At 35.2% G+C, this 28,000-nt stretch overlaps 3 protein-coding genes and 1 long non-coding RNA gene across 6 annotated transcripts; 1 reads left to right on the top strand and 3 right to left on the bottom strand.

Moving 5' to 3' along the window:
- Nucleotides 1–290: 290 nt before the first annotated feature.
- On the bottom strand, nt 291–2,773 carry LOC106721604. Its single transcript, XM_014516566.2, has 4 exons — nt 2,052–2,773; nt 1,417–1,787; nt 1,066–1,169; nt 291–537 (listed from the first exon to the last, which is right to left on the bottom strand). Exons 2-4 carry the CDS (start codon nt 1,438–1,440, stop codon nt 291–293), a joined length of 375 nt encoding a protein of 124 aa, XP_014372052.2. The 5' UTR covers nt 1,441–1,787; nt 2,052–2,773.
- Nucleotides 2,774–5,138: 2,365 nt separating this feature from the next.
- LOC123720923 lies at nt 5,139–7,275 on the bottom strand. Of its 2 annotated transcripts, none has more exons than XR_001357517.2 (3): nt 7,158–7,275; nt 6,593–6,677; nt 5,139–6,361 (listed from the first exon to the last, which is right to left on the bottom strand). It is a non-coding gene; the product is annotated as an uncharacterized LOC123720923 (long non-coding RNA). The 2 variants fall into 2 exon arrangements; XR_001357516.2 differs by having other exon boundaries at nt 5,140–6,361; nt 6,583–6,677; nt 7,158–7,272.
- Nucleotides 7,276–9,988: 2,713 nt separating this feature from the next.
- Nucleotides 9,989–27,729, bottom strand: LOC106721652 (ubiquinone biosynthesis monooxygenase COQ6, mitochondrial). Its single transcript, XM_045682046.1, has 9 exons — nt 27,413–27,729; nt 27,142–27,332; nt 26,385–26,639; nt 13,721–13,828; nt 13,308–13,478; nt 12,665–12,867; nt 11,822–11,937; nt 10,748–10,914; nt 9,989–10,080 (listed from the first exon to the last, which is right to left on the bottom strand). Exons 1-9 carry the CDS (start codon nt 27,597–27,599, stop codon nt 10,051–10,053), a joined length of 1,428 nt encoding a protein of 475 aa, XP_045538002.1. The 5' UTR covers nt 27,600–27,729; the 3' UTR covers nt 9,989–10,050.
- On the top strand, nt 16,383–25,964 carry LOC106721651 (transient receptor potential channel pyrexia). Of its 2 annotated transcripts, none has more exons than XM_045682045.1 (14): nt 16,383–16,627; nt 19,205–19,367; nt 19,479–19,701; nt 19,991–20,147; nt 20,275–20,409; nt 20,749–20,977; nt 21,137–21,382; nt 22,019–22,248; nt 22,484–22,622; nt 23,210–23,403; nt 23,627–23,783; nt 23,875–24,173; nt 24,619–24,816; nt 25,255–25,964. In XM_045682045.1, exons 1-14 carry the CDS (start codon nt 16,595–16,597, stop codon nt 25,636–25,638), a joined length of 2,787 nt encoding a protein of 928 aa, XP_045538001.1. In that variant the 5' UTR covers nt 16,383–16,594; the 3' UTR covers nt 25,639–25,964. The 2 variants fall into 2 exon arrangements, with proteins under 2 accessions (XP_045538001.1, XP_045538000.1); XM_045682044.1 differs by lacking the exon at nt 16,383–16,627 and adding an exon at nt 17,798–18,294.
- Nucleotides 27,730–28,000: the final 271 nt, after the last annotated feature.

Raw genomic sequence — 28,000 nt, 5'->3', positions numbered from 1 at the left:
GTGAAGAGGCGCGCTGTGACCGGAGTTGCAAAGACGCGTAGCAACCGGAACAGGTGGTAGACGTCCCTCATGCAGCGACCGGAGTTTCGGGCAGAAGCGCGCGCAAACACCGTAGCTGCAGGTGGAGTTGCCCGCAATGACCGGAGTTACAGGCAAAGATGAGCAGCAACTAGAACGGGTATACATACCACCCGCAGCGACCGGAGCTGCAGGTGAAGCGCGAAGTGACCAGAGTTGCAGGACGGTACGCGGAAGTAGCTGCCGGCGGTGAATGAGCCGCGGGCAGTAAGCTACCGGCAGTGGTTCGGCCGCGAGCAGTAGCAGCCGGCGGACACGAGCCGCGAGCAGTAGGCGCTGACGGTGGTCGAGCCGCGGGCAGTAGCTGCTGACGGTGGTCGAGCCGCGGGCAGTAGCTGCTGACGGTGGTCGAGCCGCGGGCAGTAGCTGCTGACGGTAGTCGAGCCGTGGGCAGTAGCTGCTGACGGTAGTCGAGCCGCGGGCAGTAGTTGCTGACCGTGGTCGAGCCGCGGGCAGTTGCTGTAGATGTAGAGCGGCTAGTATACCTGACGGCTGTAGACGAGCCGCGGGCAGAAGCTTCTGGCGGCCCCGAGCCGCGAGCAATAGCCATCGATCGTGGGTGTGACGCGGGCAGTATAGCTGCCTGCTGTAGTCGAGCCGCGGGCAGTAGTTGTCGACAATGGAAGAACCGCGGGCAGTTATTACACAAGCCCGCAGACAATGCCGCAGACGTGCTGATGTACAGCGTGCACGCAGTAAGTACCAATGGTGGACGCTGAGCTAGAGTACCTGCAGCTTGTACTCAGCTACTGCTAACTGTTCTGGACCTGCGCATAGCAACCGTACCGAAATATCACGCAGAAACTTACCGGAAACGGTGCTGCACATGAAATCCACATCTATGTCCTGTTTGTTGTTCTATGTTGTCATAGAAGAGGTCCTCCGCAACAGAACAGATAAAATTTAAGAGGATCTTCTGCTCTGAAGGAAAACAAACGAGATTGTCACGATTGTAAATGTGAAGCAATAAGACGCGAAGTAGCTTACGCGACTGTCATAGGTAGCCTGGTCAAGAAACGGCGAATTGGAAGTGGCAGAAGCAGATAATGGCAGGTCAGGATTGGCCACTTATCACCACACCGCACCAGTTCCTGTTACCAAGCATTTTAACATTATTGTTTTGTAACTTCTCCAGTAAGGCTCTGCTAAATCAGCTCAACCTACAGATTTACATTAACAATTTTAGATTTTATTACTTCAGTACTTCGTATTTTTATTGATTACGTAAGAAATATGTTTGACAAAACTGCATTATCTAATGTTCATAGCTACTTAAGTAATTTTTTATTCGAGATGCAAATTTTGCGAACTAAGTAATAAATACTGCGCACTGCTTACATCTTCGTCCTTATGATCCTGCATTCTTCGGCATAAGTGAGCGTGGGGATATATATACTCCACGCTCACTTATACCAAAAAATGCTCTGGACAGCTCTGTGTATAGAGGACAGCTAGTGGTGGTTAGCCACTCGAAGACTTCGTGGAAGGCAGACGGCACTCGTCGGGCAGCAAGCGGCTTAATCGACCCAACGGCCGTTATCAGGAGTGACAGCGAGCAAGATACAGTGGCTATCGCATGAGCAGTGAAGAGCAGCCAGCCTGTAAGTCTGCCAAAGCAACTTGCAGCGTCGCATGGGCAGCTCAAGTAGCAGTGGGGGCTTTGCTGCCGTACGCAGTGTTGGTTAGTTAGGACGGATTTACTTGATTACCTGGCGATAAAAGTAGCCAAAGTTACGACCACACAAATTCATGCGTTAAAGTTGGAATGGAATAATTCATATATTTTGCAATATTTTTAAAACTAATAATTTTAGGACAAAAATGGGAACAACTAAAACATTCGCTGTAAACAATAACAATCCCATATGCAACTACACCAAAAATTAAATTTTAAGACATCAAGACAGAAAAATAATAAAAATTTCATTCAAAAACAAAAAGCATGTCATTTTAAAATAAATAAAAAATCTCACAAACACCAGTGCGTGCTACGTCGCTCTTAGTGATTGAATTTGAGAGTCTGGCAAGAGGATCGCAGCAACATAGGTTTGGATCGCTGCAGTTGCTGCCAACCGAGGGCATCGTACAGTACACAGCATGGGGAGATTTTTGGTGATCAGTTTTGATTTACGCTGCTAATGGCTGTAATATGATGTACAAACACACACGATATTTGTAAAGAGACAGCAGATATACATACACAAGGCAGAGTTTGTAAGCCAGAAAGATATATTTTCATCCAACTTAGTTTTAGCATTATTTCTTTATTTGCCCATATAATTTCACGAAAAGATAAGGATTTTTAGATTTAATAAAATTCCATGCAAATACCTTACAGTTTAACAAAATAGATGATAGCGTAACATACAGTATATGTTCTAAATAAATATATTCTGGAAAAAAGGACGTTTTTAATCGTATATACGAGAATTCCTTCATTAAAAATCGTTTGCATCGGCAATCGGTATTCTCAGGATGCAGTTTGTGACACGTTCATTAGTTTTAACAAGTCAATTTTTTTTATAATTTAGCGCCACCTGCTGAAAATGGACTGCCGTATTACATTTTAAGTGCTGAAAGCCCAATTAAATATTTAGACAACCTTTATATTTTGTACACATTTTCAATTATATAATAGATACCTTTTAGCACTTATTGATATATACTTACAAAAACATTAGGTAGGTACTTTTAGTTTTACAGTTTTTAAAGTTAGAATACGATGAGACTATAATATTATGTCCCCCCATGGTAATAAGTCATAATATACGTTGTTTACTTCACATCCTTGTTTTATAAAAGTTACTTGTATTATATATCTAAAGTTTGATCTGTAAAAATAATTTGGTAATATCGAAAATTTGAATTCTATAAATCGACTGCCTGGTTGTTTTATTTTCTTCCATAAGTTCTTCGTTGTAATATTAAGTTTTTTTATTCTATAGAATACTATTTATATTCCCAGAAGTTTGTAAGATAACTTCAATTTACTCAATATCCACATGCACAGCCTGAACTAACACTTCAAACCTGAATAAATTATAACAAAATTCATAAATGGCCCCAGAAACCATAGCAACACAATGAAAAACCTGAATATATTAGCATTTTACTAATTCTACAAATTAAATACAAATGATCAACTGTATACATACATGCAATTTTTCTAATTCATACTTCAAATACGAATAGATTTGGATTTAGGAATATGTTTACCTCTTGTATCAGCTTAAATATCCGGTAAAATTGTCAGTTACATTGCTCTTAATTCAGTAGGTATATGTATAATTTTCGTATCAAGGGTTATGTATGAAGGGTATGTTGGGCTTGTGTATTCCAAAATTAGGCTTAAATTAGGCCCTTGCTGTTCCCAAATGGGGTTGTGTTGAAGATGAATCAATTACATTATATGATGGCCGTTAAATCCATTTTTCGAAAATATTTCCCAAAAATAAGTAATTTAATCCCACAATGTCTACGTATTGTTATAATATGTATAAAGTTCATTTTACTCGCCATATTACATTCCAACAGGAAACCTAGTTTTTAGAATACCTAAATAATGTGATTGATCAGTGTAGTCAATTTTGATAACTTCTTTGATTAGATGGATCAAAATGCACCTGAAATTCAATGATGAGCACTAATATTAATGTCTTGCAAGTCCTGAACTCGAAAAATGCAGAGTAGTTCAATCTTGAGCACTTGCTCTTGATTGTTGTCCATTATTTCCAAGAAAATTAGCTTTTACTTGGCACATTATCTTCATTGTAGAAGTTTTTTTACGTTAGCCAATCTTTCAAAGTATATTATTTGACTTCATCATCTCCCTCTCTGAAGTATTTGGTAACAAACCTCTAATAAATCATGGCTTCATGAGATGTTGATGTGAAATCCATGGTTCCTGCAGTGTATTCAATGGTGAATTATAATTACATGGTAATTAGAAAGCATACCAGTGTCATTATCAAAATAAAATGAAGAATGTCCAAAATTTATGTTACTTGTTGACCACCAGCGAGCAGTGAAACTAATCTTCTAGAAGGAAATCCATATACTGATACTTAATCCCATGCAATTATCTCCAATTCCAGAGGCATTGTCGTCTACTTCATAATATAAGCAGTCTTCTAACTTTAGAGCCACTAATAACCTTTGGTTTAATACCACAACTTCCAGGATTTTGGTAAAGACAATTTTTTTCCAAAATTAAAATTACTAGCTTGCCTTGCACTATAGTGAAATGGCTGTAATGAATTGGTTAAACAAAAAGCCAAACATGGCTACTACATATCAATACGGCAAAATATAAAAGACAAATATGTAAAGAATTGGGTATAAATATCTATAGATGAAACCTATTGTTACCTGTGAAATGGGAGTACAACAATAGTGCTGTTGATTATTTCATATTTGTGTGTACCTATTATTGCTTAGTAATGCAATCAATACATCTATGCAAGTTCAATTCATCTAAAATAATTAGCAGACTTTTTACAATAAGCGTGTTGCTCAAACTAGCCTGTATTGTTGATTTCAGCAACTTTGAACATTTCACAATCCCAAGCAATTGCTTTATAAAAAAGGTACCATATTAAGCATATTGTAAAGAAATGCACCCATTTGGCCAGCACTCATTACTTCACATTCTAGATCTAAAATTAGCTAGTTTCTTTTGTAATCTGAAAGAACAAATTTTGTAGCAAGGGTAGCATGCACGGGTTAAATGTTGCTGAAAAATTATCTCATACTAACCCCTTAGACTAGACAAAGATTTGCAATAGTCTAACATACCATTCTCTTGCATTTCTCATGCTTTTGTGTAAAATATACCAAACTTGTACAATTTGTATTGTAATAAATTTGCAATACATTATTCACTGCATTAGCATTGTTTCATCTTTCATACAAACATATCATATACCAAATTTTTATGTATCCTTCTAACTGTTGCCGACGTTAGACATCAAACTAATATCTTTCCTAATCACCAGGTAATAAAATTATCACGTCATTTACTTCCATATTGCTTCTATATAAATTCTGTAAACTTTAATTTCATATGTATTAAAATCTAAAATCTGGTTTATTTGTTGCACTTACCATTGGATTATGCAACTAAGACCTATGGAAACCGTGTGCCATAAATTTTTAACTCAGCTTAAATTTAGCTCCTAGATTTTCCATAATTTTAGAACTTATCTGTTTATGGTGATAGTGCATTCTTTTGCAGTGTGCAGTAGACGACCTTCTTTACGAAGGCTGCAAGTTGCTTTCATGTATAAATTAATTCGTCACGAGTCACCGCCACCGTAACAGCTGTGAAATTTACATATACAAATCAGTTTTTATTGTATTTCAACAACTGTTGAGTTAATCGCGAACGAAAATTCCCAACGATACTTACCATTTACACTATAAGCCGGTGTCCAATCCTAAACCACGGCCATTTTACCTATGCTTTTACATCAACAATATTTATTCCAAATATTTTAGTCCCGGATATAAATCAGCCCAGTCACGATTAAAAAATATATTTCCTATTATTATGGTTTTTAAAAATATTTATGTAATTTCATTTCATAATTGCAAGTTGCAAATAATAAAAATCAATATACTTATAGCTTCACCTGTAAAGGTTGTGGTAATAACGTAACAGTATCACATTTCTATTCCTGCAAACTTTTTCGTATTTTCTTTATTAACTATTTTCTGGAATCCATGTTAAAGTTTCAGACAATAGATAAACCTGTGTGGATTTAATATTATTGCACATTTGCAACAGGACACAATCAATATAGAAAATCATTGTTAGCCTCAGCTTGCATTTGCATGAATAACAATGACTCACCGTAAGTATCGCTTCGAGTTTATTTTCTTATGCCGATATCAATTCTAAACATCCGTCATACGCAAGTAAGCACACCTCGCTCGAGCAAGTCGACAATGACGCAGGCATACGCGTATCCAATCCCACTGCAGCCTGCTCTGGCAGCAGCGGCAGTTGTGACATCTGGGATTTAAGAAATAGCACACACGACGGCCTGCATACAGGCCTACATATTGTTAAATGGTAAAATGATTGCTCAATTCCCTAGCTTTACCTATGGGCTGATAACCGGGACTGAGCGCGCGTGACCTTTAGCATGTGGCAGATCCGAATGTCGCCACATCCGGCGACCTCGTAATTGGCAGCGGGAGCGGCTGTGTCTGCAGACAGCTCTCATACGCTTGTAACTCGTCTGCATCGCAACTTCACGTCTTCACGAAGAGATGGCGATGACTCATGGAATAATACATGTTGGGTGAAATTACAATATGTAGAGAAAATAAAATTCAATACGACAATTTTTATCAAATACTCTTTTATTTTCATACTTAAACATATGTTACAATTTTGTATTCAATATGAATAAAAACAAAATCCAATTTATTATTGAATTAAAGAAAAATTTAAATATTTACAATTAAATAACAAATTAACTAAATATAAATGCATGATACCGTTACAAACCCATTTTGTAGCCAGCAGCGGCCACGCCCCATGCGGCAACAAGATGGCGGCCGTCGAATGCAGACCCACGCGAAACGCAATGGGACTGTAATTTAGAAAACATCCTACATATATCACAGATTCTAATACTGTACTTTACCTCTTACATCTAGTTTAGGACTGGTTTGACATTATCTAGTTCCTTGAAAAAGCTATCTAAGCCGCTGAGATCATTCTTCCATATATTATCAATTTTTTCTTGCTGCTGCCTCGCGACTTCCTCTTCCTTATTGCACAATCCAAGATCAGCTTGCATTTGTGCCCACTTTCTAGCACGTTCTCTTTGTTTCGTAATAAGTTCATTTTCCGCACGTAACAAAGAATTACTCAAAATGGCGATTATTCTTAGGTCACGTTTTCTCTTTGTCTTTGCATTAACTGATTTACATTTAAATTTGCTGACCCAATTAGATAGGGACTCTGTTTTACTTTCACAAAAATCAACAACAGATTTTTCTTGTACGGCGTAGCCCATTTTTTTAAACAGGGCTTTCTAAAATATTGTGGATGATACAATATTACACACCTGAATCCGAACAGGCGGCAGACTGCCAGCACTTCACTACACTTCACAGACGAACGTTCTTCACCACGACGAAATTGAAATGAACGGAAATTTCCAACATGGCCGGTTATATACCCGACGCCCTTTGCGGTCGATAACTGCGTAGTTTGCCATCAAAATGGCGGCGTTCTAGTACAAACAGTGTTGCAAACAAGTCTACGAAATTTCCCTAAAACTGGTTTTCGTATTATTTAAATGATTTTTTCGCTTTAACTACAATTGTAACTTTTTAAATGTATTATTGCTAATTAAATTGGCAAGCTTTTAGTGAATGGCGTATTAATAGATAGAATTAAATTTTTTATTCAATGAAAATAAAAATTACGCCCATGACTAAACTTCTTCACTTAATTTCAGTCAGTGGATTTATAAATTTCACTGTGACCGTGATCACCCTTGGCCTTAACAGTTATTACATGTACCGAATTACTCCAATGAATTAAACATCACTTTCTTAGTTTCCAAAAGTTCCATGAATTCTCCCAATAATTGTGAAAGTTGTCTAGATGTAAACACATTGAACCAATTTCGTTTAGATTCGAGAAAAGAATGGCGTTATGCATCATGAAAGACGATCAATACTTAATACAAAAATTCAAATTTAGGCACTACTTCTTGCTACTATTGCATATGCCAATGCCAAAATATTACATTTTAATACTTTTTTACTTATTCCTTGATTTAAAAACTTGCTTAATAAGCGGAATTTAAGTTAATACCTATAAAAGGTACCTATTTCATTTAATTCCTATTCCTAAAGTTTTCACGCTTGCGCGTCAGGAGTTCCATCATCATAAAGGCCAATCTACAAATATTAATTTTTAATTGCGTAGATACGTATTTAATCAAATTACAATTTTAAACGGTTTAAATAAATTCCACATTAAATAACATTTTGATAAGACAAGTGAATAAATTTTCAGCAAACCTTGGATATTTTAACAATTAGAAAACTTTTACTGACATTCTTTATTTACCTTTTCAATAAATTACGAAAATGTGAATCATTCTTCATTCAATTATAGTGTAGAGGTCGATGAGTCTATCGTTGTTAAGAAGGCCATGAAATTTAATATAATCTTTATTCGCAAGGAATAAGAACCAAACTTCCATGACGCATTAAATATAAAATGGCCGTGGACGATGCGCCAGGTGACGTCACCCCTCTAGAGTCACGTTCACACGATCGATACAGAATACAGACAAAGGGAAATACCACGCGCAACGCAGCTGCGCATATTCCGCATAACGAACTTGCTTGGCTTCTTGTCCTCCATTTTAACGAACAAAATGTTTGGTTCGTTATAAAATGGCGGAACGAATACAGTGGTGTCAGTATTTGATATTATTTTACAAAACCATATTTTATAAAAATTGACACAATGGAAAATGACGTAAGATAAATGATAGAAACTATTAAACTATTCCTAAATAGTTATGTCTGTAAGAATAGCATAGGTACAATATTTTACCTATTAGCTTTTCTAAATCAGCTCAAACCAAATTTTTATATTCTTACGAATTCTTACTTATATTATAAATGCCTAAGATGTTTTTAAAGTTATTATAAGCTCTTATAAGTCACTGATAAATGCGAATGTTTGGATGTTTGTTTAAAGGTATCTTCAGAATGGCTCAACGGAGCTTGATGAAATTTGGCATAAATGTTGAGCATAGTCTGGAAGAACACATTAGCTACTAGTAAAGTTTTTTTTTATAATTCCGCGCGGACGGAGTCGCGGGCAATAGCTAGTACAATCATAATGCTTATATAGCAATAGGCAATAGCAAATGCAAATTTAGTTGATGACAAAATTTAAGTTTATTGCCAGGCCCCTAAAATAACCCATTTTATTTACTTTCCGCGTATAATCTGGGTATTTCGGGTTTCATTCCAGTTTTAGAATAATAATACGTTGCAGTAGTTACCAGAAAAGAAGACTAAAGTACTTTCAATTGAAATATAATACAACTAATCACTTTTTAATATTTTGTGTATTACATTTAAGTGGTATGTAGGTATTTTGCGCAATAAATATACGCCTACGCAGAAGTTGTGCTGATAACCCATATACGCGTGACAGTTATTTATATCTTTGTCGCGTAATTTCTTGTAAACTCCGTTGTTAATATGTTTAAAGTTAACCAAACAAACTGGAAACCTACTACATGTATCCATGAGTCACGGTCACGTGTAAGAAATAAGATAATTTGCGAGAACTAGGACGATGTACGAAATAAGGAATTATAACTAGCTAAGACCATTTTCAGAACTAGACAACAATTCTACATATAATTTTAACATTTTGTTTAATCATTAATGTTTAGACGGCCATGTTTACAATATTAGTCAAAGTATAAGATGTTTGTCGCCAACAAATTGTTTTGTAGTTTGGCAACGTTTTGAAATATCTGATAAGTATAGATTTTTTGTGAATATTATACGGTCTTAATTTTATTATCAATATTCAATAACGGAATTAATTTTAGTATTCACTAATGAATTTCCTACATTTAGTATTTGAAAAGTACACCAAGAGGCTCTTTAAATAATGATTAAACGACTTAGTGCGTGAAGCTAAATTTTCACATATTTTTTTTTATGTACATACAAGTCAAAGGAAGATCACTAGTAAATCAATGCTTTCTTCATTTATAAGAACTGGTGTTTTATTTAAAGGAAAGGAAGATAGGGAAAATGAGCGTTTCATTTTTTTTTATTTTTCTTTTAATAAATAAAGAATTAACCAATCCATATCATAACATTGTTTTTCTAATATCTTCGTTATAATTCTATCTCGGGAACCATATAACAAATCCTTATTTTAATTTAAAACTTTATGGATTCCATTTGCTACGTAGTCGCGTGAGACATGATCAGTTTCTGAAAAAAAAAAAAATATATATATATATAACAATTTTTTTATTATTAATCAAAACAAAAAGTCAAAGATGTATTTTTCATGTAAGTGTTTATAATTCTTCGGACATGTAATTATCAAGGTTTATCCTAATCCATAAGTTTTTAACTAATGGTTATAAGTTAAAAGGTGATTAAGATTCGTTATGATGAATATTATGGATATTATAAATTCTAATTTAAAAAGAAAACAATAAGATGATCAATTAATAATTAATTAAGAAACATTGTTTTCCCTTTGTATATTTTCGAGGAATAGGCACAAAAAAAGATTGACGTTAAATCGATGTTGTCAAAAAAAAAATCTTTCCTTAATAGAATCTTTTAAAGATATTATGTCGCCAGATAATTTACTTTATTTTAAATGTAAATATAAAGAGTACTTTTATTGTTTTTTACATTTATACCAGTAAGTTTTAAAATACTATAATTTTATTTGTAAAATTAAAACTAATGTATTAGTTTTAAAACAACTACAAGTATTGTTTACAGTCGAACCTGGTTAAGCGAAATTCGATATTTTTTTCGCTTATAAAGACTGTAATAATATGCTACGGGTAAATTTAGGTTGATATGTATTGTAGTAGTTAATTTTCATAGTAAGTATAGTTCAAGTTAATCTAGTACTTACTTTAATAGGATGAAAAGCGTTGGTGAGCTGAAGGCCAAGGCTTCTGACCAGCACGAGAGGTGCGATGTCCAAGCTGTAAAGTCTGTATAGCGCATCTATAGCCAGCTGTGTTGGCACATTGTGACGCTGTCGGAGACTCTCGTAACTTTGCAACCAGCTGTGGTGTGCTGTTATCAATAAATATTTAATTAAAAAACCAAAAAAAAACCCGACTGACTGTACCCTTATCTTTAATTGTCAAATTCAGTCGGAAAAAATGTACATGTAAAAAATTTTTATATCACAATGTTAGTTACCATATTTCTCTGAAACGGTTTGACCGATTTTTATGAAATTTTATTTGTATATCCAGTAGGTCTTAGAATCGGTTACTATCTATTTTTTATACCTCTAAGTGATAAGGGTTGTTCATCTCTTACTTTTAAGACAAAATTTTTCTATACTAAAGTGTCCTATACAGTATATTATAGGTTTTTATATATATGTACGCATATATAACCTCATATAATTTATGAAATATGTGTGAAATACATTACACTCCTGAATCAGTCGGATAAATAATGATAGAAACCTTTTAAAACAACAGATAAACCGACATATCCGTCGTTATCTAATGCTAGTTCCTTCGATATCGTTTACAAATCGGTTTAGTTGTTTAGGTATATCCGACATTTATTACAAGCATGAGAATGAGAGGAAGTATAAAAATATACCGACATCCCTGTCATTCCCTTTAAAACAAAGGCTTACTATACGTCCCCACTGAGGAGCTCGGAACTACCCCAAGTTAGGGGTGACTAGGACATAGTCAACTACACTGGTCCAGTGCGGGTTGACTTCACACATGTCATTGAATTTCTTCTCAGATATGTGCAGCATCACGATGTCTTCCTTCACCGTAAGAACGTCTGATAAATGTACATATGTAAATCGAGAATCGAAAAACACATTGGTACATGGCGGGATTCGAACCCAGGACCTTCAATTTGCAAGTCAAGTGCTTAACTACTGAGCCACCGACGCTCTATATTTTGGTGTTTTTCTTATTTTTCTTGTAAATTCAGAGATACGTACAAATATCTAATCCGGTGTACAAGGCATCCGCTAACAAGTCTGTCAGGTCCTTGACATCACCGAAGCCAAGGTTGACACCCTGACCCGCCAGAGGATGTACGCGATGTGCCGCGTCACTGCAAACACAACGACAAACATAAAAACTAGAATAATTCTCTAATAAAAGTTCAACTGAATTTGCTCACCAAGAGAGACTAATCTATACAATAAATAAAATTGGAGTGTTTATGTCATATAAAAAAAAAAGAATTATATTTCTTGAAAATGATGTATTTGCGTTGTTTATAATGAAATTTTTTTTTTTTAAATTATGTCTGTCCATCTGTCCGCATGATCGCATTTTTTTCAGGTTATCTCTCTGAAGGTAGCTGAAGCATGCGAGAGTAATTTAGGCTATTCTTGAAAATTCTAAGCGGACGAAATCGCGTGCAACAACTAGTTAAAATGCAGTTAGCTTATTTATAAGCTTGATAATGATCTCATCGCTGCAATGTGCAGGTGAACAAAAGACAAAAGGGAGTTTGTTTATGGGATGGCTGATCAGGTAAAAGAAAACAAACATCTTTATAATAAACGTTATTGTTTGTACGTTTGTGCGTTTCTAAACTAATTCATAGCTAATGATGAAACTATATAGCAGGGTATTTGAAACGTCCCATTTGTACTTAAAAAAAAAGTTACTCGTTTAAAATAAAACTATGTTTTGATATAATATTTTTTAAAATTATTTTTACAAAGTGTTATTATAGTTTCCAAATTTTAGGGTCAGGATTAATTGCGAGCTCACATGAGTCCCACACACTGCGACCGAGTCTCGTCGCTTACATCATCCTAGATACTTACCCGACTAGTAGAACTCCAGGAGCGATGTACTTGGTGCTGTGCCCGAAGGCGAAGGGGAATGCAGCGCGCGAGGCTGGCGCGATGGCCCGCACGGAGGGTGGCAGCTGACGCTCCGCGCCGTCTGGCAACCCCGCACGCCGCAGCAGCCCACCCACCCACATGGTACATGCGTCTACAGCACCGCGCCGCGGGTACTGCTTCCACTACGATGAAAAAACATATAGACGAATTGAGAACTTCCGCCTTCTTGACTTCAAACGAGCAGGGGATCGTCTATGTTAATTAATATGACGGCAAGGACACAAAATGCAGCTCCATATTCAAGAAAAACGCCTAAGATATCCTGGAACCACCAGTACTCATTAATAATGATTTATGCAACTACTAGACTATATTGAATTCATACGTATAAAAAAAAACTGTGATTTACGACTTGTTACCATTAGGTAACAAGTGTAGTTTACACGTAAGTATAACACGTACAAAACAGACAATATTATCATTTAAAGTGTTTGTAAATAGCTGGTTAGGATACTGGCAGTATTACATTTACATCGTAAATGGTAAAAGATCGTAAACCATAAAAGAAGTTTAATTTCTAATGTGCCAAGAACCAAATAAGTAGTTTTAATAACACCCTTACCATAGCATCGTTGAGTGCGTCAACGAACTGTTCGTCGGGTAGTTTGAGGAGTTCTTTGGCGTGCGCATGCGTCGTGGACCAGACCAGTGAGCTGCGCTTGGAGTCGAGCGGCAGGAACGCCACGGGTCCCGTCGGCAGGAATCGTTGCCACGCCGTTGTGTTTTCTGTCTCCTGCAATTTAAATATACGATGTTTATTATTACAGAAAAAACAATCCTTACTTTTAATTTAGGGAAGAAATGGGAAGTAAATGATACAAAAAATGTCTCTTACATATATTGTTTGGAAATTTTAGCGTAGCCTCTGTTCCGCAACGAATAGGCATCGTTCAAGGCGAATCAATGCCTCGACTAAAGTTGCGTACTACAAGATGAGTATGGCACGATAGAAGTAAAGTTACAATGGTATCATACCTCAGCCAAATGTAATGTAGCCACGACCCCCATCTGATCATAGTTCCATGATAGGTACTGCACGCCCATCGCTTTGCGAACCGCTGAATTTGCACCATCAGCACCGATCTGAAATGGAAAACGGTAACAATGCTATATTTCTAAGAAATGATACAAAAAAAGATAATTTGGTGCAAGTTCTTACACTTTGGCAATAACAGTGCACCCATCAAGGCGACCACGTACGAACAATTCTTGTCTCGAAGCTATTCAGGATTTTTATCGAATTTTAATTTATCTTCTATAAAAAAATCACGTGCCAATTTATTGATTGAGGTTTTTATAGCTAACTATAACACGTTTAGAAAGATTCGATCATTTCGTATATCTATGCGTTTCATTCTTTGCCAACATATTCGGTAAATTGATTCGTCATCTTATTTCCAAGATTTGGCAGTCATATTTTTAAATTAGAATCTTAAGCTAAGACTCAGACAACTATAAAATATTGCTGCTTAGTATAATATCCTGGAAAGTTAATCTTAATTGTATAAGTACCTTCAAAATCTTTCTATTTTACGATACCGAATATGGTACAATAAGAAATTCAAAGTACCTAAAGTAAAAACACAACGCAGCCGGTACATTTCTCAGAAAAGGATAGGATTATACCTAAAAAAAACGTACTGGCAACTAATAATAGGAGGGTTTATGAACAATAACTCTCAGTTAAGCAGATATGAAGTCTACTAAATGCTAATGTTTTGAAATTCTTGTAACAATTTGAATAGACAAAGGTTGGTATGCGTAGGCAAGAAATGTGGCAATATATTTAAACAATAGCGTATTTTCGTTTTAATAGCACAAGTGCTCTATAACAATACAAAGCTATATAGGATCATAAATGTTTAATATTGGGAGTTCGAGTTTTCTATTTGGACTAACCGTGGATTTCTGAGACCAAAATCTTCGTTTAAAACATATTGTTGGCTCTGTGTTGTCAAAGATAATGACAGGGATGACGATATGTTTAACAGAGAGATTTTGGTCTCAGAAATGCTTGTTTTTATCAACCGTGGTTTTATCAGATCAAAATCTCCGTATTTCTTTCATAAGTCACACTCGTTTATTTTAGGGTCTGTTTTATTTCCAATTATTTTCATACCTAGGTTAGTTACAAGAAGGGTAGTCAAGTAGAAAGCTAATTGGCCTATGTCATAAAAATTTGGACTATTTTACTGAAAATTTTGTTTAACGTATAGTTAAATCCAATCGCCCACAGAACAAAGTGCTCCGGGCAAACCACGCCTCCTTATGATATGCTTTACCTAAAATCGGATTCGTATATTTACGTATACGTGCAATATATTTGTTTATATGTACGTGGCGGCCGGCCGAGGCGATATTTTGCAGTGGTTAAGTGCTTTCCGACAATGTTGCTTGCTTGACCGCCGCCCGCGCTTACGATATCGTGAAACAGTGAGCTTTGGGAATACAAAAACTATTTGTAAAATAATTTTTTTAATATTAACCATAGTAAGGGCCAGTGAAGTAAAAAGTTTCGTGAATATCTATATTATAAAACTAAACCAACTATTTGTTCCAGACAAGTGAAAGATTTCAAATTTGCAAGTTATTCATAATAATATAGTCAGATTTGAACATTGCTTTTGTAATCGTTTAAGAATAATCGCAATCGGTTCAGGCGTTTTACATTTGAATTATTACAAACAAATATCTTTTCTTTAGAACACATTGATATCTTCCAAGGACCAAGTCCTTTGACCTTGAATTTTTTTTCCAAATGCGGGATTGATGGAGACTTTTCAGGGTTCATATATAATGATGTTCTGAACATTTCTACCAATTTTGGGCTCTTTCTGAATCGTTATAGCTTCAACATTTAATATTTTCTATGTTTCATGGTGATTCTTAAGGCATCAGAATATGTCTGTTTGTAGTTTTGTCACGAGTTGTCAATGCCAAGCTCAGTTACAGAATACTTGACGAATAAAAAAAATTATAAACTTAAAACACGTACTTGATGGCCACTTAGCAATTTTTTTATAATTCTGAAATATATTTTTTATCCAAGTAGATTCTGTAATTTCTAGAATCTAGAGATCAGATTGTAACCTAGATAAAAAAGTACCTGGAGTTTAAAATAGTTTGTTTATTGAAAACGCAAAGGTGTTTTATAATACGCGTTTCATTGGAATTCTCAACTGTTTTGTTATTACAAAACTTCTTTTGGAAGATCGCGTCTTCGAAATTAGGTTAAATTCTGTAAGTTATGAATTCATTCTTGAGCGATTTATAATCGTAAAACCTTGATGAAAGTGATAATTAAAAGTGTTTATATTAGCTGTAAATAAAAAATATTAAACTGTTGTAATAACTAAGAACAGGGCATATATTTTGTGAAAATATTAAATTTCTAGATTAAAATTCTTGGCTTAAAACGAAAAATAATAAGTTTTTGGACCATAAAAGTAATGTATAGACATAAAGTCGTGCATTGCTTACTATAAGAGCAGTGAGTGTAGATTTAGTAAGAGAAAACTGCAACACGAGATTGCTGTACCATTAAGCGAGTGCAGTAGTTAATTGCTAAAAGAATATTTTCCTTTTATTTGGTCTTTCGGGAAGATTAAGAAAACAAGACAGAATAAACTAACGAAGCATTAAATTATTTGTTATTTTTATAATTTCCATTGAAATATTCGCTTCTGTTTGTATAACGTCAACGGAATATGACATCTTAATGTATATTGCGAAAGGACTGGGGCATATTTATTTTCTCGTGTTTGTTATTTCGTAAGTCGCTTCAATGACTCAGTGGTTTAATATCTGTGAATTAGAGTGATCAATGGTGGAAATATTCCAGTGCAAGTTATGTTGTGCGACCCAGGTGTCGACGTTTCACAGGTAAGGACGCACTTAAGTTAAACGTTTATAACAGTGGTAAAAAACATTTAGAATAATTGGCATAACAGTGGTAGAAACTGCAGCAAATAACTAATGTAGGAATGTTCGCCAGGTGCAATACCGATACAACACAGAAGATAGGCGGGAAGTCTAAGTATTTCTGCGTTTTGATCAAGTGATAAAAATGTATTTGATGAGCTCAGAGTTCAATCAAACAAAAGAATACTGACCAATACCACATTTTTAGCTTTTCTTGAAAACAAAGCAACCTCGATTTAGATTATTCAGATAAAACCTTGAAATTCTCCGTGGAAATGAAGACCGAAGTAAAAATAAACAATAAAAACAATTTTTGTCGCATTTTTACATTTTACTTTTATAAATTAACAAAGTTGAATAATTAACTGGCATATCTTTCTTTCTAAATGTCCAATCTTAATTTTTAATGTTATCACCCAACATATTTTGGTATTGGTCTATTATGTTCGGCGACAAATTTCAGGTATTCGACGTACACAAGAAGTTCTATTTTCACAACAATAACTAGACTGTGGCGTGCCATGTGACGGCATTGGCACTTGGAGTAAGCCAGATGCTCCTACTTTGTTAATGATTTGTTTTGCTAATAGGTTCTAAACTAGGTTCTCAGAAGTGACTGAATAAATGTTTTACAACTTTTTTATTAACTGTTTTTTTATCAATGTTAGGAGGAAGTAGTAAATGGAAATGACAGAATAACGGACAGTTATTAAACGCGTTGAAAGAGGTATTTAATTGCGAGCTGTACAAAGCGACAAATTATCAATACATTTACTGAGAAAAGTCAAACAGAAGACAAAATGTAGATTAGGGGATTATTTTAGGTTGCCTGTAATTGTTTTGGTATTGTAATTCTTTAGTACTCGAGCATATTTTGCAGCATTGTTTTGAAACAAGTCTAGCATCGCTAGCTGAGGTATAAACAAATTGCAGCGCAGGCAAAGCAGTATTGAAATTTGAAGCAACAGAGCACGGAATTACGCTGATTATGTTTACACGATTACAGTGTGTTAAATATTTACGTTACAGTTTTAGTAAAACAATTTATATACGTATCTAATAAAGATCTATAGCTTGTATTGAAGTATTAACAGAGAATAGTATGAAACGAGTCAGTTCACGGACGCATGTGTATGCAGATCATAGTGCAAAATGTTTGTAATAAGCAAAACGAACCTATGAATGAGTTTGTATTCGTAAAGGTTGGAAAGGCCAGTGTATGTGACAAATGTTGGTCAACGAAAATTTGCAATTGAATCACATAATAACATATTATGTGAATGTCTCTGGTCATGAGAATTGACAGTAAAGATATCAAAAGAAACATAACGAGCAAAGCTGCGTTGTGCTTCGAGTTTTCGATGATGTGGGAGTTTTGGCGCCGAAGTTTTCAATGTGGTGACATTTTAAGATTAAACGGTGAATAGATAAATAACGAAGACGTATATCGCGTCTTTATAACGTAAGAGATGACGAAAAAAAGTTTAATTTGATATTGCCGACGTGAGAGGCGCCTGCGCAGAAATATTCAGTCTACAGTGTGGTGTGTAGGCGATCTTTATCAACTAGTCTTCATAATACACGTGATGCCGTCGAAAATTATAAAAGGGAATAGCAAAAGAAAAAAGGTTTAGTTTTTGTAATTTATTATTGTTGTGACAGATTGAGTTTTTGAGTGTTATTAGGAAAGTACGTATTTTAAATATGTGGGTAAAATATGAGTTAGTTTTGTATATTTTTAATTAGTTTATTATTGCGTTTAATGAAATAAGAAGACGAATTCGTGTGGTTTGAATATTTGTTTTAATTTTGTGACATTAATAAAGTAAGTTTTTAAAGACAATATATTCAGTTGGGGGTTCATGGTAAAATTAAAAAGCAGCATCATTTAAAGGTATACAAAAAGAAAAAGTTCAAGTTTAGTTATTTTATATGTAAAACAAAAAGTAATTGATGATACGTCTTTTGAAATAACACAAACATTACGCATTTTATATGAAAACAGATCTCACGTAACCTTGATCCAATTACGAAATATTTTTATTATAATTCTTAATAATCTTTCAAACCTAAAATATCTTACTAATATTATAAATGCGAAAGTTTAGATGGATGGATGTTTGTTACAAAGTATCTCCAGAATGGCTGCATGGAACTCGCTGATTTTTAGGAATTTGGCATAGATGTAGTACATAGCCTGGTAGAACACATAGGCTACTAATTTTTTTTTTAATTCCGCGCGAAAGGTGTCGGGTGGACAGGTAGTAGAGTAATAAAGGTTGAATCCGTCATAGGCTTGCAGTGTAGATATCTATGTAAATATCCTGTGGACAATCTAGAAATGGAACTCAGTCTTTTTTCTTCCATCCTATATAATTATCCTATTCTATATAAGAAACGCAATACTTTGATCATGGCAGTTTTAGAATTTTATGTGTCAATGAAATGTGGTAATTACAATATCCCCCTTTGCGATTGATTTTTATTTTTTACTTCTTTTTTTATCAATTTGTAGTTTGACATAGAAAAATTTTGCAGTTATACCGCGAGGGCAGCGTGCGATGGCGCGGCGGCATGAGCGAGGTGGCCGAGGACTCGGACGACGGTGACCAGGCCTACATCTCCAGCGACGAATCCGCGCATGGAGTCGAACCGGTGGAGACATTCCGCGTCAAACCATCCAGAGATATATGGGAATTGGGTAACGATAATTTGAAATCGTTAAAACTGGTTAACATATATGTAACCAGATTTTATCAACATCTTCAGAACAATTGAGTAACACCGTAAATCACGAAATGTTTACTTTCAGAGGATATACTAGATGTTTTACGGCAGCTGCCGCATGCTGAGGAATTGCTAACGATATTAGAGTCTGGGCATTATGACGACGTGATCCATTTTATAATGGAAACGGAACCAAAAATCAGTATGAAGACCGCGATGCTTTGGGCATCTTGGCTTGGTAAAAGTGCGTTGCTGACGAGGCTACTAAAGCTAGGAGCAGATCCTAACAGCGCAGATTTATCTGGAAGGTAAACTAAATTCATTTAAATTATAGTAAATACATACATAGTAATCCAAGTGTGTACAACTACGATGTATTCACAAGACGATTAAACACAAAAAGACCCGGTTTCAACGATGAAGAAAGCGCGGAAAGATTTCCAAGAATGTTAAAATGCACTAGAAAATATAACTCTAGAAAATATAACTTAAAGAAAAAGTGGTTGATCAAACTATAGGCCTGAACATTGCACAATCATTTATTTTTATTGAAATGTTACCAGAATAAGATATTTAACAAACATAGCTTGCTTTCAGAACTTGTTTACATCTGAGTTGTTTGGTGGCCAATGAGGAATGTGTCAAATTGTTGCTGGACCACGGAGCCGACCCGAATAAATGGGATTCTCTGAGTGAAAAAAAGGCGACACCGCTGCACTGTGCTGCAAGTGCTAAATGTTTGAAATGTGTCAAAGTAAGCAATGCATACTTTAGAAATTTGTACACAGATTACAAGGCGCAGTCAAGGCAAACCGTAGTCTGTTTAAACTCTTGATCAAAGTCGTGTCTGTTTTGTCTCTAATATTTAAAATGTTATATAGGTGTTAATAAGTCACGGTGCGGATGTGAACGCGGGACTGAGCGATCGTTCTCCGTTGCATTACGCGGTACTCAGCGACGCGCCTGAGGTTGTTGACGCATTGCTTGCAGCAGGCGCCTGTCCTGACACTCCCCAGGTGCGTTACACATTACGTTGACGTCAAATCTAAATTGATCGATAAACAGGTGAGGAAAGGTTTCGTAGAATCAACGCCGGATGCAGTTATGAATAACGTGTACTGTTTTATGTCTGGCGTGGAGGTACAAATTATTTGTTTCTCCTTCGCTAATAATGGAAAATGAATAAAAACCCCGTGGATCACCAAGATAAAGCTAAACTCCTGAAGCCTCTCAGTCAACGTAAACTCTACAAACTTTAGCGGACAACAAGTTTTTATAGATCCAAAAAATAATCATAAACCGTTTGCCACGTTTCTTTTCACACATTTTAAAGTAAAATAATCATAACATTTTAGGTGTTCACGGAGACTCCTCTCCACGTGGCAGCGTCTTTAGGTTCGGATTCGTGTATGAAGCTACTTTTAGACGCGGGCGCTGACGTGAGGGCGGCACTGGGGCCTGGCAGGACGACTGCTTTGCACCTGGCGGCCGTGGATGGACATGCGGAATGCGCGAGGTTGCTGCTAGACCACGGAGCGTATATAGACTGTCCCAATTCCAGAGGACAGACATCTTTGCACCTTGGTAATATACTTTCAGATAAAATAAGGTAAATTTGAGTTGAGGAGACCAATTCTGTCTAGAGGTGAGAGGTGTTTAGTATGTACGTTAACTTAGTCTTAGACTTTAGTCGTAGTTTTGTACCAATGGTGTATATTCCTTAGCAATCGTCACGTGTTACAGCTGCACTAGCACAATCAATAGAAGTGGTGGAACTGCTGGTTGGCAGACGAGCTGATGTGAAGGCGAGGGATATAGATGGTCGTACACCATTACATGGGTCGATCGTGCGAGGCGCGCGCGCATGTGACGTGGCACGTCTCCTTCTCTCCGTGGGGGCGGATCCCAACGCACCGGATAATTTCGGATACACCCCCCTACATATTGCCGCGTTGAACGAGTTCTCGGCGTGCGTTTTGTTATTATTAGGTGAGAAATCCTATATTTTTAAAACACACTTTAAGTTGAACATGGGTGTTTTATCGAATGTTTAAATATAAAATGTTCCAATCAATGTTCAAAAAAAAAAAAACTACGTTAGTTCTCTTCAAGATAAGAATCTTCGATATTCGATATTTGCTTTATTTTAACGTAGAATTGTAATGTTTTAGACAATTTTATGACATCTATTTATTGAATCAGTTCCACTTTAAATTTATATTAAGCATTCCAGGGAGTTTCATATCTTTCATGTTCATATTTGACGCATTTGATGTTAACAACATGGCGGACACTGCTTCACTTTGTTTAGACTAACTCATTTCATATTTATCGATTTCTGTGTAGCTGGCAACTGTGTTTATTGATCTTAAATCGCTCATTTAATAACATCACATGCAAGTGCGAGGTTTATTCCTAAAAGAGGAACATTACTTTATTCGAATATTAGCATTCCCCATTTCAATTTAGAACGAGGTATAATACATATATATCCAAGATGTAAGAAATAAATTTATAAGTACTTAAATTTATGAGAAATATTTTTTTTTTGTTTTCCTCAGAATAGATAAGATTAAATGCAGTCTCGTTTATTATTTTGTTAAATTAACTATTCTTTGATCATAGATTACGGTGCAGACGTGACTCTGCGTACAAACGGCGGTGTATCTGCGTTATCCTTCATAGTACGTAGGGTACCTGACGTGGTGCCCAGATACTTGAGGAAGTTTGACGACGCGGTTCACGTCAGCGAGCATGAGCTGGGCGATGTTGACTGCGAATTTACTATTGACTTCAGGCCACTAGTCCCGTGTTTATCGAGAGGAGAGGCAGAACTACTATTGGCATTTATAGAGGCAAGTAACTTTCATTTTGTAGTTTATTAGTGTATTATTCGAAAATAGTTGTTTCTGGGAACCAAAAAAAAATATTAAATGAATTGCTAAAAGAGAAGAACTAGAATCAAGCGAATAACGAGACCCGCGTCTAAATAAATAAAAACTAAGGTTAAAAGCTACTTAATTCAATGAAGCAAAAAAAAAAGAAATTTTTTGGTATCTATTTTAAGTTGTAATTTGATGTTATTTTCAGGTCGGTCATAAAGACGTTCTGAAGCACCCGGTCGCTGAGACATTCTTGTTTTTAAAATGGCGACGAATAAGAAAATTCTTCGTGTTGAGTTTCGTGTACCACGCGCTGTTTATAACTCTCTACAGCATCTACATATTACGTGAGTAATCTTAGTTCAACTCGGAACATACCGTGGCTATTGTGAATTCACGAAAATAGAAGTCGACGGAACAGAAAATAAACCAAACAAATCATACAAATTTGCTTCTGCGGCTGGCATATTAAACGGGACGTATACATAATATTTTAGAAAAAAAAATATGTATTAAAAATAGCAAGACGTAATCCTAATTTTGCGGTTTAGCTCTACTATTCTCTAGAGATTCCTCCAGTTTAATATTTTTTTACCAAGCCCTTTGGATTAACAAGGTTGGAGACTGTGTAATTCGCAGATGTGTGGCGTCTCTTTCTGACCAGCGCTCTGTGCGATCGCCCAACCACGCCTTACCCTAAAGCCGGCACAGCCTAAGTTAATAAGTAAGGAAAACGCTAACGCCGGCACAGCCTAAATTAATAAGCAAGGAAAACGTTGAAAGATTAGAAAGACAACTAAACGCTAATCGTACATTTACTTGAGAATACTTGAATTGAACTGAAGTAGACTATAAACAACAATACTGAACTTTATTTTTTCTTAAAAAAAAATATTTCTCTTACTAATACTTGGTGTTAAAATTGTATTTTCAGAAATATTTCTGTGTGAAGACGTGACCTGTGCTGTGCCCTCGTATCTGCGGCCGGTACAATATCTGATCCTACTTCTAAATCTATTCTTCATGTGTAAAGAGCTGTTCCAAGCTTGTCTTGATTATTCCGCGTACATTCGACAGTGGGAAAATTGGTTGCAAATATTAATTATCATAGGAGTATTTCTATGTACGGTGAGTCAAATGACTTTGTTGACTTGAGTCGAAACTACTTGCGAAAGGGGTTTAATTGGTTTCTTAAAGCGATAAACCAACTTAAGAACTTTTTCAAGAAATACATTAACAGATGTGTGTGCAATTTGAATAACCAAAGATTTGAAACACATTAACTTATCCTGACGTTATTTATACGGATGAACATTTCTAAGGTTTACTAAATCAATTTTTATTATTCTAGGTGCCGACTTGGTACATGGAGGATGGGGTGGCAAAGAGCACATCTAATTGGCAGCACGATGTCGCAGCCATAACTATATTCTTCTGTTGGCTAGAGCTAATGATGATTATCGGCCGTTTCCCTACATTCGGATTATACGTGCAAATGTTCACTACAGGTATTTTTTATTAATTTAAAAGTTTAAAACAAAAAAACAAAATTCATTGTGAAGTGGGTAGTTATTAATATTCGTTATCTTTTATTTCCAGTGACGGTGAATTTCGCAACATTTCTTCTGGCATACAGTTGTCTGTTAATAGCATTTGGTCTAGCGTTCAGCGTGCTCTTTAGTAACTACCCTGCCTTTCATCTACCAGCTGGTCTGGTGAAGACAGTCATGATGATGTCAGGAGAACTGGAGTATGAGGATATATTCTACAACGGCAACGGCACTGATTCACAGATACATTATCCGTTCACTGCGCACGGAATGTTTTTGATTTTCGTAGTACTAGTCACTGTTATATTAACCAATTTGCTTGTTGGTTTGGCTGTTAGTGATATACAGGTGCTGTTTTACTTTTTATACTCTCAGTTTTTTATTATACTAGGTATAAATAACAATTTAGATTTTGAATGAGCAATTGAGTTATCATTTTATGATATTTCCTCTATAAATAAAGTTCAATATATAAATCTATATATATAAAAGAAAGTCGTGTTAGTTACACTATTTATAACTCAAGATCGGTCGAACTGATTTAGCTGAAAATTTATGGGGAGGTAGCTTAGAACTAGGAGACGGACATAGGAACTTTTTTTATCTTGTGTGCATTTTTTTTATTCCGCGCGGACGGAGTCGCGGGTAAAAGCTAGTGACTGATAAAGACAATCCTAGATTTATGGGTTCGTAAGCTTTGATCGGTGCATTAACTAATATAAGTCCGAACGTTTCGGTCACTACCTAAAAGTTTTTTATAATTTTCATGTACTAAAATCTGATTTCTTATCAGGCATTACAAGAAAGCGCCGGCCTGGATAGATTAGTGCGTCAGACTCAATTAGTGGCACATCTGGAGAGTATGCTGTTTAGTCCATTGTTGATGTGTGCGCCCAGACAACTGCTGGCTGTGTTGCGATGGGGGGCGCTGCTAACTGCGACCCACATACGGACACTGAACATACGACCCAATGACCCCAGAGAAAACAGGGTAGGTTAAAATACTACTCAATTTGATTACAGTCACCAGCATCAAATAGATTTGTGTTCTAACTGCCGAATACATATACATCTATACTCGAGGTGGCACGCATATGGAATAAAAGTTAATATCATTTTTCCTTTTACCGAAATAACCGTGATCAGAGATCACATTTTATGTAAATGTTTCAGCATTATAAACTAATCTCAATGATTCAGTGTAAAGGTAACTGAAAAATTTTGGATTATTTTCAATATAGATTTTTTCTATATTGTTAGAATATTTAAACGGGTGTTTAAATAAACTAATATAAGTCTTACCGTGGGTTTCTGAGACCAAAATCCCTGTTTAAAACTTATTGTTATACTTGTCACTATCTTTGAACAGAACAGAAACCCACGGTATCTAACCGTAGTCCAATATAAATTATATTTATTTTTTATACAGATACCAAAGGAACTCATTTCATCGATTTACAAAATGGTAGCCAGTCGTCACAGTACAAAAAAGAGTATAAGGAGAAATAATAATTACGAATGTCGCATACGTAGATGTAAAGAAGACGAGGATGTAGAAAGACAAGTGGTGAAGAGAAAAAGCAATTTGTACGATCAGTTTTCGTTGGAGAATCAACAAGTTGAGAGAAGAAAGAAGACTTCTACATCCGTGGATAGAAACAGACCAATGTCATTCACAGTTAATGCAATACAAGAAATATGTATGGTTGACATTAAAACGCAACTTGCCGATTTGACAAAGAAAATTAATAAGTTAGTCGAATGTACAGAATCACGATTAGCAGCCATAGAAAATAAATTAGATAACAGATAAAGATTCAAAAATAAATCAGTTACAAGAAACGGAAAATTATTCTTTTTTTTATTAAAAGGTGGCCAATGACCAAACTTCCCATTGTATTTGCCAACTTTCAATGCCATCCCTCGTCAGCTAAATCTACCTCCCTTCCCATATCTTCCTTTTATGAAAAGGGTAGACAGGGGAAGCGCACTAAAATTTGGCCACATGTACACATACCCATCAGACTAAAAGCGGAATTACTATCACTTCATGCCTGTTTACCCTGTGGTTATGGTATTTCCCCGGTCAAGTAGGTCTTTTGTGCAAAAGATGTTATTGCAAGCTCAATCACTGTTAGGTTCCCCTTTTTAACCATATTGTGTATTAGAAATATAATTCAATAATAATATTGTAAATATATTATAGTAAAATTAGCGGTTAAAATATAACAGTTATTAACAGTTAACAGTTATTTATGTTTTTTATTTGTTTTACTAGCACCGTAAATTACATTCTATACTCAATAAGATAATTCTCACAGTCCTAAAGAAACAAGACAAACAAGACCCTTATTTAACTGTACCATGTACATCTACAGTTGAGCATGTTAATTCCGTACCTATTTTTATAATTTCAGTGAAATGTCATTTAACAATCACAATTCAATTAGGTTAAAATATGTCATATCAACATATATATGTGCCACATTATATCTCTTACAGTGATAGTTTGCTATATGATCTTATATGGAAAGTATTTAATTATTTGACTGTACTCACCAATAACTGGCACTTGTAGGTATCTCCATTACTCATTTTAACTATACTTTCCGAATTCTGACTATTTATTTGTGGTAATTCATAACCAGCAATTTTAGCTCCATAAACTATTTCCACATTCTTGACATCTGAGGTCTTCAATTCTTTGTCAATAGCATGCAGCAAAACATCATTTTCAACTATGTATGCCACATCATCATCAAGTATGTCAGAACTGCTGAATGATATTAAGGCATCTGAACATGCATCCCAAACCTGAAAAACAAGATATGGTAAAGTCCTATAGGTACCTATATATAAAATTATAAAGATGTATTCATATGTGTTTTAAGTCAACAAACTACTAATTATAACTATGGAATTATGTTTCAATAGAACTCAATGGAACACATCTGTAATTACAGATGTCTATGGGCAGTAGTTGCTTCTCTCTTGCGGTGAATTCAGGTGGTTGTTTGCCACCTTAAAGAATAAAAAACTAAAATAGAACTGAGTAGCCTCCGTGCTATTTTAGACTGTATCTTTTCTAAATTTCATTCCGATTCATTATTCCAACAAGGTACGAAAAAATAATAAAGAGAATTCACCAGCTGTTGAATTCTCTTGCAATCTCTTCTCAATGATTAAGTCATTCTTGAGTTATATGAACATCCATCAAAATTTCGAAAACTAGTGTTTTCTTTAGTAATGAACACTTATGATTAAGTTTAGTTACATCATACTAGGTTACAAATGATAAAGGACATAAATACATTACCTGCATGTATCTGACTGGTTGAAGCCGCATTTTTTCTACATGCTCCCAAACTTGCAGTGACTTCATTAACGATTTTGTATTTTGATTCAATGCTACCACTCTATTACTGTACTCTTGTTTCAGTTCAAATCTTTGACTAGGGCTACCTTCAAGTAATAATACTTTCAAGTTTGAAAGTAAAGCTTTCTTACCTGTAAAATATTGCCCCATATTAATATCGGAAAAGCTACAAAAGGTTAAATATTAAATGTTATATTTAGTTGATACGAACCCATTGCACATGCTAAAGTACATCCAACCATGCCACCGCCAGCAATTATAACATCATAACTTCCTTTTATGCTTGTATTTTGTGATGAACTTAATTTTCGTAAAGAAATTATGGATTGAATATTCGTTTTTAACATAGTGGTTGGATAAAGCCAACAATTAACGATAGCTTTGCTGTTTCGCAACATTTTTATAAAGTTTTGTGTATGTTTTGCTTAAGTTAAGTAGAAATATGTTAGCATACTTCTTACGAGTATGTTTTTTTTTTCAAGTAAATTTGCTTCTAGTTATGAAAATATTATTTTAAAACGTTGTTTTTATTTTATATTTTTTGTAGTTGTCAAACAAGGAACATTCTGACATTGACAATCAGGACTCCTTGTTACTGTTGTTACTTGTCAGTAATTTTTTTCATTTCAGTGTAATGGTAACACCCAAAGGTTTTCCTTCTTTTTTAAATAATGTTAAATGTTTGATTAAAATTGATAACTAAATTATGAAAAGATCTTTTTAAAACATTAACCTCTTTTACTCCACCTAGTTCCACGAGTCATCTTTTTTTTTATAATTTCACGTACAATGCTTTAGT

The sequence above is a fragment of the Papilio machaon genome, chromosome 17, assembly GCF_912999745.1.
Source record: "Papilio machaon chromosome 17, ilPapMach1.1, whole genome shotgun sequence".
Classification (NCBI taxonomy): Eukaryota; Metazoa; Arthropoda; class Insecta; order Lepidoptera; family Papilionidae; genus Papilio; species Papilio machaon.
Note: the sequence above shows the minus strand (reverse complement) of the source record. Positions and strands in the feature narration are given on the sequence as shown.

What these genes read in the sequence shown, in the direction of transcription:
- LOC106721604 (XM_014516566.2), bottom strand. Translation starts at nt 1,440, where the DNA reads ATGCAGGATCATAAGGACGAAGAT. An exon ending in AGGATCATAAGGACGAAGAT is followed by an intron (nt 1,170 to 1,416) that starts GTAAGCAGTGCG and finishes GCTTGGTAACAG; the next exon opens with GAACTGGTGCGGTGTGGTGA. An exon ending in AGGCTACCTATGACAGTCGC is followed by an intron (nt 538 to 1,065) that starts GTAAGCTACTTC and finishes CTACATCTACAG; the next exon opens with CAACTGCCCGCGGCTCGACC.
- LOC106721651 (XM_045682044.1), top strand. Translation starts at nt 18,253, where the DNA reads ATGCCGTCGAAAATTATAAAAGGGAATAGCAAAAGAAAAAAG. An exon ending in ACAGACATCTTTGCACCTTG is followed by an intron (nt 20,978 to 21,136) that starts GTAATATACTTT and finishes CACGTGTTACAG; the next exon opens with CTGCACTAGCACAATCAATA. An exon ending in TAGGAGTATTTCTATGTACG is followed by an intron (nt 23,404 to 23,626) that starts GTGAGTCAAATG and finishes TTATTATTCTAG; the next exon opens with GTGCCGACTTGGTACATGGA.
- LOC106721652 (XM_045682046.1), bottom strand. Translation starts at nt 27,599, where the DNA reads ATGTTGCGAAACAGCAAAGCTATCGTTAATTGTTGGCTTTATCCAACC. An exon ending in AACCAGTCAGATACATGCAG is followed by an intron (nt 26,640 to 27,141) that starts GTAATGTATTTA and finishes CTTGTTTTTCAG; the next exon opens with GTTTGGGATGCATGTTCAGA. An exon ending in CTACATTACATTTGGCTGAG is followed by an intron (nt 13,479 to 13,720) that starts GTATGATACCAT and finishes TTTAAATTGCAG; the next exon opens with GAGACAGAAAACACAACGGC.